The 19,703-nt window shown below is 47.5% G+C and overlaps 3 protein-coding genes across 3 annotated transcripts; all 3 read right to left on the reverse strand.

Annotated features, from left to right (window-relative positions):
- Positions 1 to 238: 238 nt before the first annotated feature.
- Positions 239 to 2,260, reverse strand: rps15 (ribosomal protein S15). Its single transcript, XM_080503413.1, has 4 exons — positions 2,196 to 2,260; positions 1,725 to 1,810; positions 941 to 1,175; positions 239 to 403 (listed from the first exon to the last, which is right to left on the reverse strand). Exons 1-4 carry the CDS (start codon positions 2,196 to 2,198, stop codon positions 290 to 292), a joined length of 438 nt encoding a protein of 145 aa, XP_080359539.1. The 5' UTR covers positions 2,199 to 2,260; the 3' UTR covers positions 239 to 289.
- Positions 2,261 to 3,487: 1,227 nt separating this feature from the next.
- Positions 3,488 to 11,022, reverse strand: cnn2 (calponin 2). Its single transcript, XM_080503412.1, is given in 9 exon segments — positions 3,488 to 4,882; positions 5,098 to 5,244; positions 7,050 to 7,181; positions 7,184 to 7,399; positions 7,777 to 7,843; positions 7,957 to 8,078; positions 10,753 to 10,770; positions 10,772 to 10,792; positions 10,794 to 11,022. Coding segments are annotated over 9 exon segments (1,065 nt in total). The 5' UTR covers positions 10,818 to 11,022; the 3' UTR covers positions 3,488 to 4,564.
- Positions 11,023 to 15,989: 4,967 nt separating this feature from the next.
- crsp7 (cofactor required for Sp1 transcriptional activation, subunit 7) lies at positions 15,990 to 19,033 on the reverse strand (the record flags this gene model as incomplete). Its single annotated transcript, XM_080503408.1, has 3 exons — positions 18,758 to 19,033; positions 17,752 to 17,826; positions 15,990 to 17,660 (listed from the first exon to the last, which is right to left on the reverse strand). Exons 1-3 carry the CDS (start codon positions 18,827 to 18,829, stop codon positions 15,990 to 15,992), a joined length of 1,818 nt encoding a protein of 605 aa, XP_080359534.1. The 5' UTR covers positions 18,830 to 19,033.
- Between the last annotated feature and the right edge of the window lie 670 nt (positions 19,034 to 19,703).

Below are 19,703 nucleotides of genomic sequence, written 5' to 3' on the forward strand. Positions count from 1 at the left end.
TTACCAATGCTTTCACATTGAAAAGATATTCAATGGAGTTGTCACCCAGATTTGCCTTCAGAAAAGTGAGTCACCTTCGAGTTTTAGTCTCCAGATACAACCCGACAGCTATTTTTACACCACAGTCATCAAAACCTTTAAAAACCACTTACCATGTTTCTATGTTGACAACATTCAGCAATGCAACTTTAGTGATACATTTTTCTTTCTTTAAAAAAAAAAAAAAGGAGCAAAGCAGTCATTGTGTGGGACACCCAGTTTTTGTTTTATTTTTACAAATACAGTCACTCTACTTCAGAGGGATGAAACGAGAAGAGTGTGTGGCTCCAATACCAGGGCGACCGTGCTTGACTGGCTTGTAGGTGATGGAGAACTCTCCCAAGTAGTGACCACACATCTCGGGCTGTGGAGAAGACAAACAGAGCCACGTTAACTCCATTAGGCTCCAGCTGTACAACAAACAAAACTACACCCTCCTGAGACAAATGTGATGACAAATCTAAAATTGTTTTATAAATATATGACATGGCTCAAATTTCAGCAATATTGCAGGGACTTTAATAAGAAAACATGAGCAAATCACAAAATACAGTTAAATATCAGTTCATGATACATGCTATATGTGGAAGGCTGATCTCAGATGAGAGGTCTGTATATAAAACGCCAGCTAAAACAAAAACTTCATTTTAATATTTGTATTGTGTTTACAGGTGATGGTTTCACATCATTGAATTTGACTGTGGTTTCAAATTGCATTTTTACGCAGTTGATTGCACCGTCTTGGACTCAATATTAAAATAAACAACAGCTTAACTGGACAAACCAGGAAATAAATATTTATTAAATCGAATGAATTTCGAAGCTGTAACAGATGATCAATCCCCAAGGTGTGACGAGCCTGTTGAAACCCAGTCCCTCCACACACTGAACACGAACTCACCTTGATTTCAACCTGGTTGAAAGTCTTGCCGTTGTAAACTCCCACCATGGAGCCGACCATCTCAGGCAGAATGACCATGTCTCTCAGGTGGGTCTTCACCACCTCGGGTTTCTCCATGGGAGGAGCCTCCTTCTTGGCCTTACGCAGGCGCTTCAGGAGGGACTGCTGCTTGCGGCGCAGACCGCGGTTCAGCCTCCTCCTCTGGCGGGCGCAGTACAGCTGCATCAGCTGCTCACTGTATAGAGACGCAACAGAAGACATCAGAGAAGCTCCTGGACACCAGCAACGTCAAATCATGTATCGCCAGGCACACGACGTGCGACACAATTATTGAAACCTCAGTAATTATGAAATATGAAAACCTGAGGAAGTTGCGATCCATGTTCCAGTTACTGGGAGCTTTTATATTACCAATGGCAGAGGTCAATTCAAAGCCCTTACATTAAATTAGCAATGAATAGAGGTGACCGGGCAAGCATCAATCCACCCACTAATACCAAACTGACAAGTGGGATAAAGGGACCAACATCTGGTTGATGAAGTTCCCATTCTGCTCCATCAACCACTGCAAGATGTTTACCAAGTCCACTATAGTATGTCATGCTGGTTGTGGAGCTCATGGAGAATGTTGGATAGTGTTTGAACAGTCTACCAAACCATGTTTTACACAGTGATTAACAAAATACCAGTCCAAAAGGGTTGTCTCATCACTTCTCATGCTGCTCTGTGATGACTTACTAGAACATTGTGACCTGATGCTGTGCAGTAGGATCGTGTGACTTACTAAGACATGTCCAGCAGCTGGTCCAGGTCCACTCCCCTGTAGGTGAACTTCCTGAAGGTACGCTTCTTCTTGATCTCGGTATCCGCCTGGAACAGAATCGGTTAGCATTAGCTGTTAGCATTATTGAGTTTGCGCAGATGTTTGGCACAGTCATTGTCAACCGTTCACTCCGCCGGCCACTGTATCTTATAACTACTGACTATGGTCGCAAAATATGAATAATTTAAAGAGTATGTGTTCCAGCGCTTCTTTAGCGCTGGTTAGCTTAGCCACATACGGCCGCAAAGCTCCGGCTGCCCGGGCGTTGATGAATTAATGAATCTGATTATCTTTGGAACAATTCTCTATTTGACGATGAGTAAACACGGGGAGTTATCGGATAATGTAACTAAACGCTCCAATTATTGATTCTACAGCCCAGATGCTTCTAGATTATAGTTTGATTAGACTCGGGGGTGAAGGGACACCTACCATCTTGCCTGAAGTTCCGGTAGAAAAGAACGGCCACAAGTCTCGCCCGGGCAGATATCGCGGGACTTCAGTCCAACATCCGGTGCGATCAGTTCCTGTGATGACCAGCGGATGGCGATAAAGGTGTTTCCTCTCTCTCTCGCTCTCTCTCTTTCTCTCTCCAGCTGATGGCGACAAAGCCGCTTTCTGATTTTTCCATTCAGTAGTTACTTTTCTTCACCAGTATCTTTAAGTAGGTTAATTTTCAACATGTCAGGTTAATGTATGTTTGGTAAAACCAGCATAGCTCAGGCACGTGGGGGTGTGGTGGTTAAGCACTCCTGCCTCACAGTAAGTTGTACATGGTTAGAATTCAGTTTAGGCCTTTGTGGGTGGAGATTGGTGACCCTAAATCAGGGGTAGGGAACCCTGGTCCTCGAGCCGTACTCCTGTTTTCAATGTGTCCTCATATCAACACAGCTGACAGCAATTAGTGCCTCATCATAAGAACTAAGGTGTGTTTGAGCAGGGAAATGTGTAAAACATGCAGGGCTGCGGCTCTCGAAGATACAGGATAGATAGATAGATAGCTTTATTTGTCATGGTACCGGGGAGTACAACGAAAATTGGGCTTCCCTACCCTAAATAATCCAGATGTGTGAATGTGAACGTGTCTGGTTGTGGTCATCTGTCTCTCTGCGTTTGTCCTGTCCAGGGTGTATCCTGCCTTCCAGCCCTGTGACTATTGGTTGGATAAAGTATAAGATGGAAGATTGAGTGAAAGAGGAGCCGAGCCTTTCAGGAGTAAACTAAAATGGGAATAAATACCGAACAGTGGTCTTCCTTCAGCTACATTTATTCTCTAAGTAAAGTAACTTTTGCTGCTTTGACGGCCAAATATAATTTTCTTTATACTAAGAAAACGTAGCTACAAACTGGTTTTGCTCAAGCAGAAGAAAAGAGATTTGTTTTGGTTTTTTTTTTAAACGAGTAGGAAAAATCTGTTGTAAAATGAAAAACTCATGGAAATTACTGAGCTTAAAATACACATTCTCTCTAAAATTGAATGATAATGAAGTTAAATACACATCAGGGTTTCAAATATAAGTTGTAATTTTTACCGTCACTGAATGTAAATGGGCTACAATTTTTTTTCAAATTCTGGGATCAGTAACAATTGTATGACGTGGCATCACTAAAAGTCACAGTACTTTTAAACAAACGGCTGTTTTGGATAACTGAGGATAAGCAATCTTTTCACTTCTTGTCCCTCTGACGTCACCCAAGTTCTGGCTTCAAGAAGAAAACAAAAGTAACGAATACACCATTTTATTACACGGTACTCACAACATACAACTCGATTCCACCTGTTTCACATTGGTATAAAGATTATTCCAGGAGAAAATAAAAAGTATAGTCCAATACCAAATATTATTCAGAGTCAAGGTAAAAAAAAAAAAACCCAGAAAAACATCCCCCAATTAAATCACAAATATCCATAAATAAAATAATCAAATACTAATACAGGATTGGTGCGTGTGTGAACCAGTGAAGAGTGAGCGAGTTCAGCACGGCTCTCCATCAGCACGCCGGCTTGGAATGTTTGAAACTTTATTAATGTGTTATCCACTTCTCCCCCAACTGGGTTTAGTCCAAAGAAAACAAGCCTCTCTGTCCTGCTGGAATGGTTCGGAAAACTATTTCTCCTCCGTTAAAAAGGACTTTAATAAAAAAATAAAAAAAACACAACAATAAAATGAGTGAGAAAAAGCTTGAACTGATACTGATTTGTTCCATTTTTAACAACTAAAATCTATTGGTTCAGACTTGACCAATACTGAAGAGATGAAGACACACACACACACACACACACACGTACATTCTCTTTCACAGGCGTTGCTGTTTACACAGATGATACAGGAACAAAGTTTTCCTCAACCAACTGGCTGAAAAGAAAAGAAAAAAAAGTCCCTACTGATTTAGTTTGTGTTGCACTTAAAAAAAAATAAAAAATAGGGATCTCCCTTCATTTAACAAGTGATTCAGCAGAAAACACCGGCAGAGAAATGTGGGGCTTTGGCACATTAAAAAAATTAAATAAAATCTCTGCGATAAACAGCTAATTGCTTCTCTGGTCACTTTGAATATTATAAAAACATCAGAAATACAATTCATCGTGATATGTTTAGAGATGGTTTTACAAAAAAAAAAAAAAAAGGGGTAAGAAAATAATTTCATACAATACTACAAAATCAAAGGAAATGACCTAAAATAAAAGCTGCACTATCCTGCAGGTATATAATACAAGCCACCTTGTCTGCCTTTGAGGTTTTCTTGCACGACGCGCCTGCCACCTTTTTAAACGAACCCCCCCCCTTTTCCGCTCCCTCTCAGTAATCTGTCCCCTCGTCCGGGTACACCTGCTGCTGCTGCTGCTCCTCCTCCTGGTAACCTTGGTAACCTTCGTCTTGGTAGTCGGGGATGTATTCGCGGGCGCCACCGGCCCCGTTCTGCTCGCCTGCGCCCTCCTCGGCTTTGGGACAGTACTTGGGGTCGTAGATCTGCCGCGGCAGGCCGAAGTTCTGCCCCGCCTGGTTGGCGCCGTCCTTGTAGCCCATCTGCAGAGACAAGCTGCTGTTGTCGCACTTGTTTGTGCCCAGCTTCTCGTTGTAAATGAAGCGCCTCGTTCCCGGTGCCGTCATCCCGGCCTGCAGCCAAGAGGGAGAAACAAAAGAGTCAGCTACTTTTCTATAATTATGCAACGATCCTTCAAAAAACAAAACAAAAAGAGTTTACAGTTTCCTACAAGAACAAACATGACTTGGGAGTTTACGGCGGAAGGATTGGGAGGGAGTGATGACAAATCCCCCTACGCAGCTCTATAATACTGACTTTACGAGGAGCTGGAGACACGCAGCAGTACCTGACTCGCTCCCTTGTTGGTCCCCATCTGCAGGCCGATGGTAGAGTTGTCCATGGGAACCTGCACCGGAGCTTTGGGGTCGTACAAGTGCCTCCTGGTGCCGTACGCACTCATACCGGTCTGACTGGCACACTTGTTGGTTCCCATCTGTGAACAAAAACAGGAAACTGGTTACACGTGGGAAACCTCAAGGTCAATTGTTGGGACTTCTACATGTTTTTATGCACAGACAGTCGCTGAGGAGGCGTTGGAATGTCGTCTCCATGTCAGGGTACGTACAAATGTCACATTGCTTCCCGCAGTCAGAGCTTCGTCTGTCAGTAAACGTTTAATTGCGACGCTTCTCGATCAGCGATCCGAGCGGCGGCGGCAAAGCGCAACGGTTCGCTGCAGGATACGACGCCACGTACAACCCTAACCCTCTTCCCTATCAGACTCTAGACAAGTTGAGCGTTTCTTCGGCGTTAAAAGTCCAAGGGAGCATGCCAAGCTTGTTTCGTCTGGTTGACTAATCCATCTCCAATGCTGGCAGACGTCCAGGTAAAACTGGATGCGGGGTTATTGCACACGTGTCGCTCGAGACGAAGCTAAATTCACAGCGCAGACAGAGGACGAAGAGAGTCTCGGCGCATCTGAACCTGCACGTCGATCTCTTCTCTCAGTCGCTGGGATACCGTCATGGGTGTTTGTTTGTACGGCGACAACCTGAAGCCATCGCGTCAGGCTTCAGTCAGCTCGCCGCCGCCGCCGCCGCACGACCACATAGTTGGAAACAAACAGCAGCATTGTTGGTTCTCCACTGTTTGGGCAGCCTTCACAAGTCTGACAGCTTCCCTAGCGTTCCAATAACAACACAGAAGGAGCAGCGAGCACAAAGAGCAGCTCTCACCGAGGCCATGACGGCTTCTTTTGCGAGCAGCTTCTCAAATCACGCGTCACCTCGTTGTTACACAACTTCACGTCGACCTCACGACCCCGACGGTGTGCTTTTGTCTTGAGCTGGCTCAATTTGATAAACGTCTCCACGGTTCGAGTTTAAAGCCTTCCATGGTTCAAGTCTGAATAAATGAGCTGCACCATCACGTGCGACGTGACGGATTCTGCTCAGTGGCCTAAAACCGACACGTCGCTTAGACCCAATGCTGTGAGGAACAAAATACAAATACTTGGGATTACTGTAATTATAGCATTCCCAGAGCATATTTTTACAAGTGTGTAATTTTCCTCATACGTAGTCCAAGTCGCTGGCTTTTAAAACCACAAGTTACTACTGAGCAGGTCTGCAATCTGAATCAGCCCTTTAAGTATCGTCAGCAGCGATACCGTCAGATTAAAGAGGTTGATTTAACGCACTTTGAAAATGGGCATTCTATTCGCCTATGTATGGAGAGAAAGTCGTGGAAATTAAAAAGGACGCCGAGAACAAACCTTTGTACTTCCACTTTGAATATACACTGAATAAATTGAGATTGACTGAATAAAAATGGTCATAACTATGGAAATTAATCCAGACAGTTCTGGCTGCTGGAAACGCCTGAGAGGAGCGTGGGACGGGACGGCTGCAGGTGTTTGCTTTGGTTTATTAGGGCGCGTCGATCTGTTTGCCGTGCGATAACATTTCTGGATCTGCACGCACGTCAAGTCTGTCGCCACCGCTCAAGATGGATTTGTCCAAAACGCGCCCACCTCGGCTGCAAAGCGGGCCGCCCTCCATTCCTTTGCGCCTCAACGTCGGGTGAAACCAAACGACGGGGGGGGAAATTCTCTGCACCAGATTCCAGCACAACGCTGAAACACTCCGGCTCTGCTTTTGCTTCCGAAAGGTTTTTTATTGTACACGTCTTTTGAAAAAATAAACCCGAGTTTTATTACTCTCACGTTCGATATTGTCCAGTCGGTGTCGTTTTCCGCCTTTCAAGGTGCATTTCCACCTTCATGATGAAGACGTGTACCTGCAGGCCGATGACGCACTGTCCACCTTTCAGCTTCGCTTCGTCGAACATCCGCTCCTGCTTGTCAGCATACTTCACCCCGATGTCCACCCGGGACTGGCAGCCTTTGGTCTTGGCCTGCAGGGGGGAAAGACGTCAATAAATGCTTCCGTTTGGCGGGAAATCCAGACCCGATACTCAAAAGGAGCGCGGCGGCGCAGCTCGGAACTCACCATGCTGGCGAGGGCGAGCAGCGTCGTCTGGACCTGCGTCATGTTGCCGTTCTCAAACAGGTCGTTGGCTTCGAAGATGTCGTGAGGCCTCAGACCGTACGCCGTGATGGCCGAGATGAAGTTTGTCAGGTTCTCCAGCTAAAATTCAGACGACATCAGGTTTGTTCGTTTGTTTTCTTAACTTTTACAGAAACCGAATACACACAAGCACTTCGTTGCACGCCGAGGACCGCTCATGATATCCGTGCCAGGTATTTTAAACACACCTAATCCACTGCACACATGGGTGTGATGTGATAGTTCGGCACGGCTTGAAAAAGGAAGTATGTTTATTGTGACTCATTCAGGAAAGCAGCTGCTAGAACGGACGGCTCACAGAAGCCAGTGCAACACTATGTCGTCGTAGAACGACCGAGCAGGATGACGTCCAAACGCTCAAAAGCACAGCGAGTCACTTTTCTAACTCGTGAACATTCCTTCCATTAAAAGGGGCGCGAGGTCATCAGCCGACTCACCTGGTGCCAGTTCAGAGACGACTGGTTGATCTTCTTCACAGAGCCGGGCTTCAGTTTGTTAATAAGCCTGAGAGAGAGAGAGAGAGAGAGAGAGAGAGAGAGAGGGAAGAGGACACTAATTTAATGGACATTAAAGATAAGAATTGGGACGTGAGGAACTTTGCCAAGGACTCCACTGACTCGCCCAGGATGACTCCGCTTTTCAAGCCTTTCTGGAAGTCGGGCCCGATGGTGGAGCCGGTGATCTCCTCGATCCACAGCCGCAGCTCCTCTTCTTTCTGAACGTCATACTTCTGTGCGATCTGGTTGAGGAAAAAAACAAAAAAAAAAAACTTAAAATCACCAAATCGAGAAAGCATGAGATTTATTTAATCAGTCAGTTGTCCATCCAGTTTTCTCCATCTCCTGGATCTTTGCTCTAAAATTTTTTTATTTTTTTTAAAAAGCACGAGACGAGTCCCAATTAAAAAGCGAATGATTTCCCCTTTTGGAATGTCAAGAGTTTATTGTGAGCTTCATCTTCACTCACGCAACATGAAGTTAGAGGATGATTCTGCCATTTTAGATCTTCCTCATTGCTCTGATGTTCTGTTTAAAGTTACAGTTTTCTATTAGCCATGTGTTGCTTCACAGAATGGAATCCCACTGTAATTTGACATCAGCTTCATCCTCCTGTAACCTGAAGCACCTCAATATGAACTTGAGACACTCAAGTTCACAATTGGTGTTCTCAAAACACCAATTGAACTTTTCAATGGAATTTTATTGTGCAAGTCTTTGAATAGCAGGAAGCTCAACGGGCCGTCTTTCAACTGAACGTCGTCACACCGAGTGACCCGAGACATTATTATCAGACAAAGATACGCCTGTCCCCACTGACCCGCGACTGAAAACAAACTTGAGATATGAACGCTTCTTATGGATCCTGATGACCCGAGTTGCATTTGTTAAGAGCTGCTGATAACACGTCGATTCAACGCCGGCAACTTGTCTTCACACTTTGATTGTCAGTTCTTCATAAATACAAGTGAGAAACAGAAGGAAAAAAAAAAGAGGTGACACCGACATGACCTCAGACGCAAGCAAACACGGACATCCTGTTTGGTAAACGAGAGTCTCCCCAGCAGCACAGGAAGGCCGTCTCTGGTAAAGGGTGGGCGACTTTTAAAGCCTTGACCCGACACAAAGAGAGACTCTCTTGCGAAGGCGTCACTGTTGAGGTGCTACTGAGATTCATAAGCCGTTCTGATTGAGAACATAAGCGTGTGTGGGGGGGGGGGGGGTCATGCCGGCTCTGAAAGAGGCCATTCAAACAACAGGCCGCTCCGTTGTGGCGACCCGCTGAGAAAGCAGAAAGTCAAAAACAGGTCCCACGTTTTCTCCTGGTCCAGGGAAGGTGCGTGCAAACTCACAGGGAGTCTCTCTGTCCACCCACCCCCCCAACGAGGGCGACCAGAGACCACAGCGCACAGCAGCCGGGCCTCTCGGCTCTTCCAAGGAATGTCCGTCTTCTAATTACGTACTCTATACTCAGCCATCCACATAATAATTAAAACTAAATTAAAAAATTAAAAAAAACACCCAACAACTGTAGCTATGTAATTGACCACAAAGTGAATCTGGGACGAAGTTAACTCACCGTGACAAGCGAGGAATTCCCCCACAGTGCAGGGATGAACGAGCGGGAATGAATGAATCTACACTGTTGTCTGCTTTGTGTCCAAACTTTGATCCATTGACAAGAGAGCAAGTGAAGCATGAGGGGTGGGTGGTTGGTGGTGATGGGGGGGGGGGCAACACACCTTCCAGTGCTTCACTTTTCACACAGAGGGGCGACGTCACTGATGGCAGGAAATACCAGTCAAGTGAGCATAATTTTTTTTTTTTATTGGGGGGGGGGGGGGGGGGGGGGGGCGCTTCACTCTCTCAGGGCCATCAGCAGGAAAAGACAGAGGAATCTCCAGGCTTTCTGTATTTCAGGCACATGTTGTTCTGTGGAGATGGAGATTTGGGGAGGGGACATGACCCCCCCCCCCCCCCCCCTCTCTCTCTGTGTCTCCCCCATACAAGGGCACAGCTGAGGAATGCAAATGGGAAAAAGGAAAAAAAAAAAAAAAAAAAAAGACAAAACCTAGAAGAATCGGCTGCAACACACTACATTTTAGTGAGACAAAGGAAATGTGTGTGATCAGCCTTGGCTTTTAAAGTGAATCCGGATGTTCAGTCATGTCCAAATAAACAAGGTGCTTTCCTCTTCAAACCAAAACCTCTTGAGTGAGTGTGTGTGTGTGTGTGTGTGTGTGTGTGTGTGTGTGGGGGGGGGGGGGTTCGGTCAACAATGCTGAACTTTTTCCTTTTTTCTTGTAAAGAAAAAGGGGGAGTTCTCACACCCAGAGTAAGAAACAAAATAAAGAACAAAAACAGCAGCGCATCTAATGCAGAAGAGGAGAAGTGCGGAAAGTCTTCTTGCAATTTTGCCAGAGAAATGAAAAAGCCCCGTGGAGGAGCCGGGTGCGTCCAGTCCGAGGACTAAATGACATTATCTCTAATGCGGGTCACGGCTCAGGGCACAGAGCCGCACAAAGTGCTGCAAAGTTGGAAAACAAATCTGCCACAGCGACATAGTTGTGTGCCAAGAGGGACAACGCCCATACTGCGCTTTTTCTTTTTTCCTTTTTAAAGCCAGTCTGCAGACGATCAAAGGGGAAATCGACACCCAAAAATATAAATCGAGCTTTAAAAGTAAAACACAAACGCACTTCTAAACTTTCTCCCCAAACTATGCGGGCCTTAAGTAAACTTTAGTCAACCTTTAAAGAGCGCTTTCTCCCACCTTTATCCCCTGGCACGCGCATTAAAAATGGACGCCAGGTGACTCTCGTGCACGCGCGTAGAGAAACTACAACGGCGTGGACATGTCATCTGTTTATAGCGTAAAATATTTAATAAAAATGTATATTACGCTCATCTACGTACCTTGTTTTTGACCTCCGCTGGTTAGTCCGTACGCAGGCCCCCCTGTTAAAACTGCATGAAGACATGGTCCAACCTGGTGCGGCTTTCCCGTGACGAGGTTTGTTTAAAAAGTAAGAGGAAAGCACCTTCTTGCGGGATGAAATCTGCGCTAAATCGTCTCGAGCTTTCTCTTCCAATGAGGCCCTCGCGCTCAACTAAATACTTCCTCTCTTTTTTTTTTTTTGCACGGCCGCCAATTACAGCGCTCCCACACTTTGTACCGAAGAGTTCCCGGGCAAGATGGTTCACTGCTCGTGCTCCGGCGGGACGGCGGCGCCTTATATGACCGCGAAACGACTCATGAATATTCAAACACGTGGCCGACAGACGCGCCTTCGCGCTCATGACACACGGAAACAAAAATGCACAACAGGTGCACGTGAAGGAGGGGTTACTGTGACGAACTGGCTCATTGGGCCTGTTCAACGCCTTGACTTTGACGTACATTTCAGGTGATCCGATCACATGTGGCGCCAAAAGACAAGTGTGAACACATCGGTTGTGTCGCGTTGCGTGGTTTTTCGTTTAAAAGAGTGCGCAGATCTGAGTTATACAGTCTTCCCAACTTTCCAAAGAAATTATGCAATAGAACATTGACATTTGTGCCTGGGGGTCTGCAGAGACACGGCGCCTTACAGCAGAGGACACCATCCAGCTCAAGCTGGGGGACTAATAACTGTGCACCAGGCCATTTAGTGGAAGTGACATGGAGGTAGTAACTCAATCGGTTTCAAGTGGTTTTGCCCAGAACACATGACACACATGGGTAGACAGTTTGCGTCAAGTGCTCGCAACGTGTGATTGGAAATTTTGTATTTATTTTTTAAATGGTCAAAACTCAAAATTGCTAAATCATCCAAACTGGCTGAAGCGACAAAAATTACTTTTGTTGGATAGTTGCTGATCCCTGATCCTGTTCACCCAGATGAGAAAACAAGCCAGGTCTGTGACTGTGTGAACCATGACCCCACTGCACAGTCCCATTTGTAAACATCGACATGTAAACCCAAGGACCTGGCATACAGACGGCTTTGTCCACCTCAAAAAATCAGCTCTGTCCCAATTCTAACCCAGGATTCCTCGCATTCAAGGCGCACGAGTGGTCCAAGTTTAACATTTTAATTAATTGGATTTAATTTAGTATCCCAAATATATTGTGTTGAAAGCCTTTCTGTGTGGAGTTTGATACAGGTACTGCAAAAACATCCATGTGAGGTGAACTGGTAAATCTAGATTGCCTGTAGGCGATTAGTTGTCTGCCTCTCTGCGTTTTCCCTGTAATGGACCGTCCAGGAAGTAGCACTGCCTCCGTCCAGAGTTCGCTGGGACTTTTCAGCATTCGTTATTTCTTCCCTTGACAACGCTGACGAGAAACGCGCGCGCGCTGTACCGACCCCGGAAGTGCGCAGAGGGAACGCTCTTGGTCACCTTCTGCAACTCTCGTACCCTGGCTCCACCTTTCCCCTTTTCTTCTCAGGTCGTGATTTAAATCAAAAAGTCCTTATATGGAAGGAAACGTCCCAAATTCCTGTGTGGTGGGAGTGATCCAGTGGTCCCACCCTGCATGCCAGACGGCCAGTGGACCAGACACATTGTCGCACTTTTATTGAGTCACGTTGGAGGGAGAGAGTAAAAGAAAGTTTGTACGGACTAAAGTTAGTTTGGCAAAGCTACTGCAGTGATGTAATGTCGATTTTTTTTTTTTTTTTGAGGGGGGGGGGGGGGCTTAGATAAGACATGACTTCTGTTGCCAGGAAGTCCTGGTTGTTGTACAGAGTCAATAAAAACAACTCTTCACATATTGATAACAGTGTTAAGCTCAGCTGAATGTTTCATTTCAACACTAAAACGTCTGGTTTCTAAAGAGGGGCACAATTTAAAAAAAAAAAGTTTTTTTCTTAAATCACTCATTGGTATAGAATAGGAGGGAGTGAAACAGGCAGACTGAGACATAAGAGTACTGAGTGAACACATAGTTTCTGTTCACAATGACACATACAGCTGTTGTTTCAGATCATCCAGGAGCAGTAAGGCCCGACTGCAGACTGCCTGCCAGTCATTTCACAATGATTTACTGACTGACAGCACAGACATATAACCTAGAGCCATTTCCCCCAAGTAAGCTTCATTTCATCACTGAAACTGGGAGTTGTGGCAGTAAACTGGCCTTAAAAAGCTTTTTCTTGTCACTATATTTTTCACTTCTTTGAGTTTTTATTATTTAAAGTCTCACAAAATGTCTGTGTACTTGTGAAATCACGCTATATTTCTTCAAACTCATTTTACACGAGAAACATTTGGATTTTTTTAGGTAAAGTAGTTAAATTGCTGCATGAAATGTCTTTAAAAAGTTGACTGAAGTTTCTGACTCGGCTTATGCGTTAGGTTTTTCTAGGAATAATTCACATCAGTTGTTTTTAATGAAATTGACAGTTCTATAAAACTATCATATATTAGTAAACTGAATGTTGAGATATTGCCTCCGTTGTACATTAGAAGTCACTGCAAGGTTTCAGATGAAATTCTCCCTAATTTTGGCACGTAAACAACTTGCGAGGGGAATAGTCATTTATAGATAACATATCTTACATTGTTTTTACATTGAACAGAAGTTGACACCACGTTCCTCAAAACTATAAAACTCTGGATGAAAGCCGTTGTAAACTATTGAACGCCATCTACGGATTACCATTACAATATATATTAAATATATTAGCCTCCCCTTAATCTTCCAGGGGCCATTCGCCATTCAGGCATGAGGTAATTTAGCAAAAAAAACGTGTGTTGCCTTCAGATTTAAGCTTCTGTTGAAAACGAGACGGGCCGAGAAGAAAACACCTCATCAGAGTCTGGCGCTGGCGTGCTCAGACACAAGCCTATAAAAACCGTCTGCACGCAGCCCGTCACCACTTCATCCAGGTGTGTGAGCAACGCTGAATCAGTTAAAAAAACTAAAAAAACAAACACCTGAGGTGTGCAACTTACTCATCCCGTGTGGATGATGTCACACATCCCCCCCCCCCCCCCGGGGGGCTGACCCAACAAGTCCCAACACACAAAAAATCTGTCTTAGGAAAATAATGTCGTCACACACTGATGTACCCAAATACAACCGGACCATGTGCTCCCCCGCATGGATACACCAGGTAAGTACAGTTCCCTCCCCCCCCCAAAAAAAAAAAAAACACCATCTCCTCCACCCAGGGGGGGGGGGGGGCATAAAGACACCAATTAACCTGCAGGAAGAAAACAAGAGCACCTGGAGGATACTGCAACGAGCCGTAACGCGGCTCCGCTTCTCCAACACGGCGAAGGACCCAGGAGTCAAAGTCAGTGCAGCCAGCCGAGGATTTAAATCTTTTTGGTTTTGTTTTTGTTTTTTATTTTTTCCAAACATTTGAGAGATGTTAAACACAGAACACATAAAGATGCCCGGTCACACCTCCAGAAAAACGGATTCTCGTCAAACACTTGAAGCACTTTTCCTTTATTGCCAGCTGTGTTTGTGCAGTTTCTCATAATCTGCAGCGTCGCCCTCGCTCCGTCAGTGTGTACAAAAAGGAACTGGTTGGGGGTTGGGGGTGGGGGTGGGGGGACAACAAAAAAACGGTGCATATACCAGCGTCGTCGTATTCATCCGGGATTTGGACTTCTCGCACGTAAACTCTGCTCCGGAGAGGCGTGTCGTTTTCTTGCTTTTAAATGCGAAATCAAAACCCAGATTGACCGTTTTTTTTTTTACCAAGGCACATTGGTGGGGATGGAGGAGAGAAAGAAAGAATGAATGAATGGATGGATGGATGGTGTGAGTGGTGGTGGAGACCGATGAGTATAAAGGGAAGTCAAACTGACAAGACTACTTCAGTTGTCGCTCAGTGTGACACTCGCAGCTTTTGAGTTAAAAAATAAGGGTGTGCGCCCCCCCCCCCAGTCTCTGAATCAGGCCTTGGCCATAACGGTCGCTAATCACACCTGAAGTACGAACCTGATGAAAAATGACCAGCGAGATGTTGACTTCTGTACGAGAAGTCTGCGTGCTGCACATTCATTAAGGCTGCTGGACTCCGTGACGTGGTCGGGGGCGATGATTTCAGAAGGCAAACGAATATCTACAGGAATGGAAACAAGGCGAGCTCCAGCATTCAAACATCCTTAAAAAACAGTAAGTCACTGATCGACGCGAGTAAATTCCACATTCTTCAAGATTCGGAAGTCGGGGCAGGGTGAAAGATTGAAAATTGGAAGTTTAGCACCACGCTACGCTGACGGAACCGTTTGGAGTTCCCGCAGACGGGAAGTAAATGTGACGTTAAGCTCTTGGCTTTTAATGGTGAAATGCCCGGTGCTGGGAGTTTGGCTCGTCTCTGGACCATTTTGGCTTCAACGTCACGCGCGCAAGGCAGGGATCGGAGCAACAGGTGAGAGGGGTGGAGTTCTGGAATGTAAATGACCGGATGCGAAGGCCGCGCTTTACAAATGTTGGTACGCTTCGTTCGACACGGAGAGATCAGGCTGACAACATGTTGATGCAAACACAGGAACGAGAGAGAGAGAAGGAAAAAAACCTTAACACAAAATAAATCTAAACTTTCTTTGAAAGGTGTTTGGATGAGCATCCCATACATGAGCTGGTCAAAATAAATAGATGTATACAGGATATGAAATTTATAATTTACTCTTTATATCTCACATAAAGCTTCTTGTAACTGCTCAACACTTCAGAAATGGAACGTGTTCAGCTCCGACTGTGCTAGATGAACTCTATCAACACCTTTCTGGGCACCAACATGGTGGACTGGACAGCACAGCTAAAAATTCTCCCCCCCCACCCTCACCTCACCGTCGGACCCGGGTCGGGCGCCCTCAAGGGGAAGTGGGAGGGTGGGTGTGGGGGTGGTGGGGAGGGGGGAGCATGATGACAGAGCTCCTGGAAAAGGCGTCCCGACGTCGCCGTGTCTCTTCTCCGGCTTTAAATGTGAACGCAGCACTTTGCAACGTGGGCCTCATAATTCCTGTGGCTTTCACTTTGAAAAATAAAACAGAAACAGCCCTTGATATCACAAACTCAACTTTTCTAACGTTTCGATACGAGGATCACAGAGAGGGGGAGGGGCTTCGCGTGCCTGCAAACTGGCGACGGACAAAACAAAAACCACTAAATCTCTGCTTTCTGCGGGAGGGGGGGGGGGGGGGGAGGCTCAGTCTAGGCAAACGTATGGCAGGATGTTCAGTCTACTTTCGTCCCCGTGAGGGTCTAGCGATATGCACTCTGTCCAGTCGAACCAGGCGCCCTTGGTGTCGTAGCAACCGTTGACGCCGGGCCAGCGCTGCGCGTGTATCCTGTCCATGTCCTGCTCCGTCAGCGCCCGGCTCACGCCCGGCGTCTCGGCCGCCGAGTTGTCCGTCTGCAGGGCGTGCGTCTTCTTGGCCTCCTTGGTCTCCCGCTCTTCCCTTTTCAGATACTCGGACATGAAAAAGTGTGCGCCGGGGGTCTGGACCCCTGAGGAGGAGAGCACGTTGCTCTGCCGGTTCAAGTACGACTGGATGATTTCGTTCCGGGACAGCTCCTTCCAGTTGGCCTGGTGGAAGGGGTTGGGCCCGGGGCCCGGGGCGGGGGCAGGGGGAGGGGCGGGGGGCTGCCGTGCAGTGCTTTCGGGCCCTTGCCTGGACTGCGCGGGGTCCGGAGTGGGGGCGTCCTCCGTGTGCGAAGGCTCTTTATGCAGCTGTTTGATCTGACGTGTGACCGGGTCGAATGTGATCCGCCGCTCTTTTAACCGCACGGGTTTGCTGGCGTCTTCTAGTTTTTGCCCGTCCAAGTTGACAGAATAGTCCCGAGGCCTGTACTTCCTCCTTTTATGCTCCGAGCCGAGCGCCGGCGTCCCCTCCCCGTCGTCGCCGGCCACCGCTGCGGACGAGGGTCTGTGAAGTTCTGAGTTCTGTGGGGGCAGGGAGGGGGAGGGGGAGACCGACGGGGACTCCGGGGCCGTGGAGGCGTCTGGCTGCGGCGGACAGTGGGAGGGGGTTTCCGATGAACTTGCCCAGTGTGCCGAGGACCTGTGAGAAGAATGTGGCAGCCTGTCGACATGAGACCCAAGGGCCGGGGAGGCGGTGGGCTGGGGGGGAGGCAGGGGGGAGTCCCGAGAGGAAGGGCTCGGGACCGGCGTGCCTTTCGGAGTGTACGCCGACGAGCGCTTTGCCACGGCATCCTGCTTCACACTCCTCGGACTGGTGGCGAGGCCTCGGGGGCTTCGGGCCTGGTAGCCCCCCCCTCCCCCTTCATCCAGCCGGGCCTGCTGCTGCATCACCGCCACTTTGATCAGAGAGGAAGTGCTGGGCAGCTTGGCCACGCCGGGGGAGCTGGGCCGTGGCTTGACGGCGTTGACTGGAATCCTGGGAGTTTTCTCGTTGTCAAGGTGCTCTACTCGGGATAAGTCGGGAGACGGGACCACCTCTGGGTCAGGTGGGGCGTCGGGGCTGCCCGCGGTCCCGTTGACGGGCAGCGGGGAGACCGAGTTGTCATAAATGGACAGCTTGCAGATCTTTTCTGGTAAGTGCACGCCATCTCTGTGCTCTCCCCGCCGCTTGCGGCTGCCTGATTTCTCCGCTTTCGGCGAGTACGTGTTGTGAACATCGTTTCGGATTTTGCCTTCAGGGACACTCTTCCCCGACACGGGTATCTCGGGAGGAGAGGAGTCCGTCCTGCAGGGATGAGAACTGCCATTGGTGGATCCGGGTGTACTTGGACCCACAGCTTGTCCAGGCTCAATCAGCTTCCGCCAGTTCCTCAAGAGTTTCTTAGCACGCTTTGCAAGGTCCTCATCCTTCGTCTTCTTTCTCACATCGTTTATCAGCTTTCCTAATCGGGTTTCCTGCAGAAAGAAAAAAAGACTCAAGGAAATCAGACCTGAAGTCAACCTTGACATCTCTCCATGACATTTAATGTGCCACCAGTTTTCTTACCTCAAGTGCTTCTTTGGTGATGGGATACTTTTCGAGACAGGCAATTACGTCCAATACAACCACCATATTGCATATCTGCAGAGAAGACAACGTCTTGCATCACTTCACCTTGATGTGAAGCAAATGTTACAGACCACATTCAAATCGCCAGTACGAGGAAAAGCAACAGGAGTTTCTCAAAGTGATGTATTTAATAATCAACGCTGCCAACAACGGACACCCCATCGAATAATCGACACCAATAACGACACCTTGAAGTGTCCAGTAATTTGAATCGTGCTTGCAACGTGTGTAAGGTAGCAAGTTGGCTAACAGGCTAGCCCAGGGGGAAAGTTAGCTTGCCTGTGCTACAGAGCAAGTTAACGTCAGCTCAGGTGGAAAACCACACACGACTGGACACATTGCAATAAACCCAAGAACTTCTCGTTATGTCGAGCGGATCCGCCCGTGTCGGCTGCCACCTACGAGTTACGGTTCACCCAACATAAGGAAGGAAGGATCTGGCTATTTCCTAAAACGTAGCTTCGGCTAAGTCCAGCTAAAGTTAGCTAGCTAGCTCCCAGAGTTTATTATCGTGAACTCGTGCGCGTAAAACAGCTTTACAACAAAGCAAATGTTACGCTGGCGAGACTTTGAGCCAGCGACACACGGAGACGAGTGCTTGCGAGGGCGAACGACGAGCCTTTTGTGTCCGCAACGCGAGAACCACGGTGACGGGTGGGTTAGCCGCTATAGCATGCGAGTCGGAGCCAGGCAACGGGGTCGATGCTACGTTAGCTCCCAGACTGTCAACCCGGAGAGAGCACGTCCCGTCCGCCGCGGTACGGGAGGCTCCACACGGTCAAGTGGCAGCCCACAAACGTAGAAAATACAGGTAGCGCGAACGCCGCGCCGGCGTCGGGCTGACAGCTGCCGGGCGAACCGCGGGTGTCGACTTTTTTTCTGCCTCGCGCAGGTAAACAAGCTACTGCTAGCCGCGTAGCCTGCTAGCCGCCGCGGGACTCACATTGCTCTGACTGTCGATGGCCTGCAGCAGCCGGTCCCTCATCTGCTGCGGGGTTGCCGAGACCGTTGTCATTGCCTGTTCGGTGCGATCCTGGGGGATGGAGGGAGGAATCCTCCAAAATGAAGAACGGCTTGATGGCGGTGACTCAAAAGCCGCTTCGGGGACACGCCGGGCGTCCGACCAGCATTATTCTCCGTGGGCCCGCGCGGTGCGTGTGGAGGCTCGGCGGATCTCACATGTAGTTCGTCGGGGGAGCTTGTGTGTTGACCGTCCGCTGCTGCCCCGCTCCGCTCGCACGGCTCACTACCAGCTGCTGGCTCCGATCGGCCTCCTGCGGCATGCCGGGATACCATGTAGGCGCTCTGACGTCTGCACGCAGCCGGTAAATATCCCTGCGTCAGCCCGCACTTCTCCTGAGGATCCCCGACTCGCGCGCTCACAAGCACGCACACTTGTGATGTGGAAATTGTGAAAGTATTTTCTCTCCACAAATACAACACCACACTTACACGTTGACAAATTTCCAAATTTTTAATTACTGATGCAGGAATCCCCCCCCCCCCCCCCATCCCCCACAAATCACACTCGACATACCTTGGTGAATCTCTGGTGCTGTTGATTTAATTAATGTGTTGATTCCAAGCGAGATAACTTTTCTAGTGCTTTAATACAGAGTAAATACCCTCTCCTGATCATGCCAGTGATGCTCAGTCATTGACGAAGGACTTTTTGAGTGATAATAGCACTGGGAGTTATAGAATTTATACATTTGTTCCTGAAAAATATAAGATAAAATAATGATGTCAAGAGATTATTACACTGTTGACTATGTTTATACTATTTCGAACTGATATTCCTGTTTAAGCATGCAGTGGGTCGCTTTGAAAAAAGAAAAAAAAATCTACAATACAAGCTTATTATAATAAAGGCTATATGTAAATTATTT

Source organism: Blennius ocellaris (assembly GCF_963422515.1).
Source record: "Blennius ocellaris genome assembly, chromosome: 10".
NCBI classification, from domain to species: Eukaryota; Metazoa; Chordata; class Actinopteri; order Blenniiformes; family Blenniidae; genus Blennius; species Blennius ocellaris.

Bases quoted from the DNA above. Each gene is read 5' to 3' on its own strand.
- rps15 (XM_080503413.1), bottom strand. The intron at 1,176-1,724 runs GTAAGTCACACG...GTCTCTATACAG, and splicing joins CAGCTGCTGGACATGTCTTA to TGAGCAGCTGATGCAGCTGT. The intron at 404-940 runs GTGAGTTCGTGT...TCTTCTCCACAG, and splicing joins TCAACCAGGTTGAAATCAAG to CCCGAGATGTGTGGTCACTA.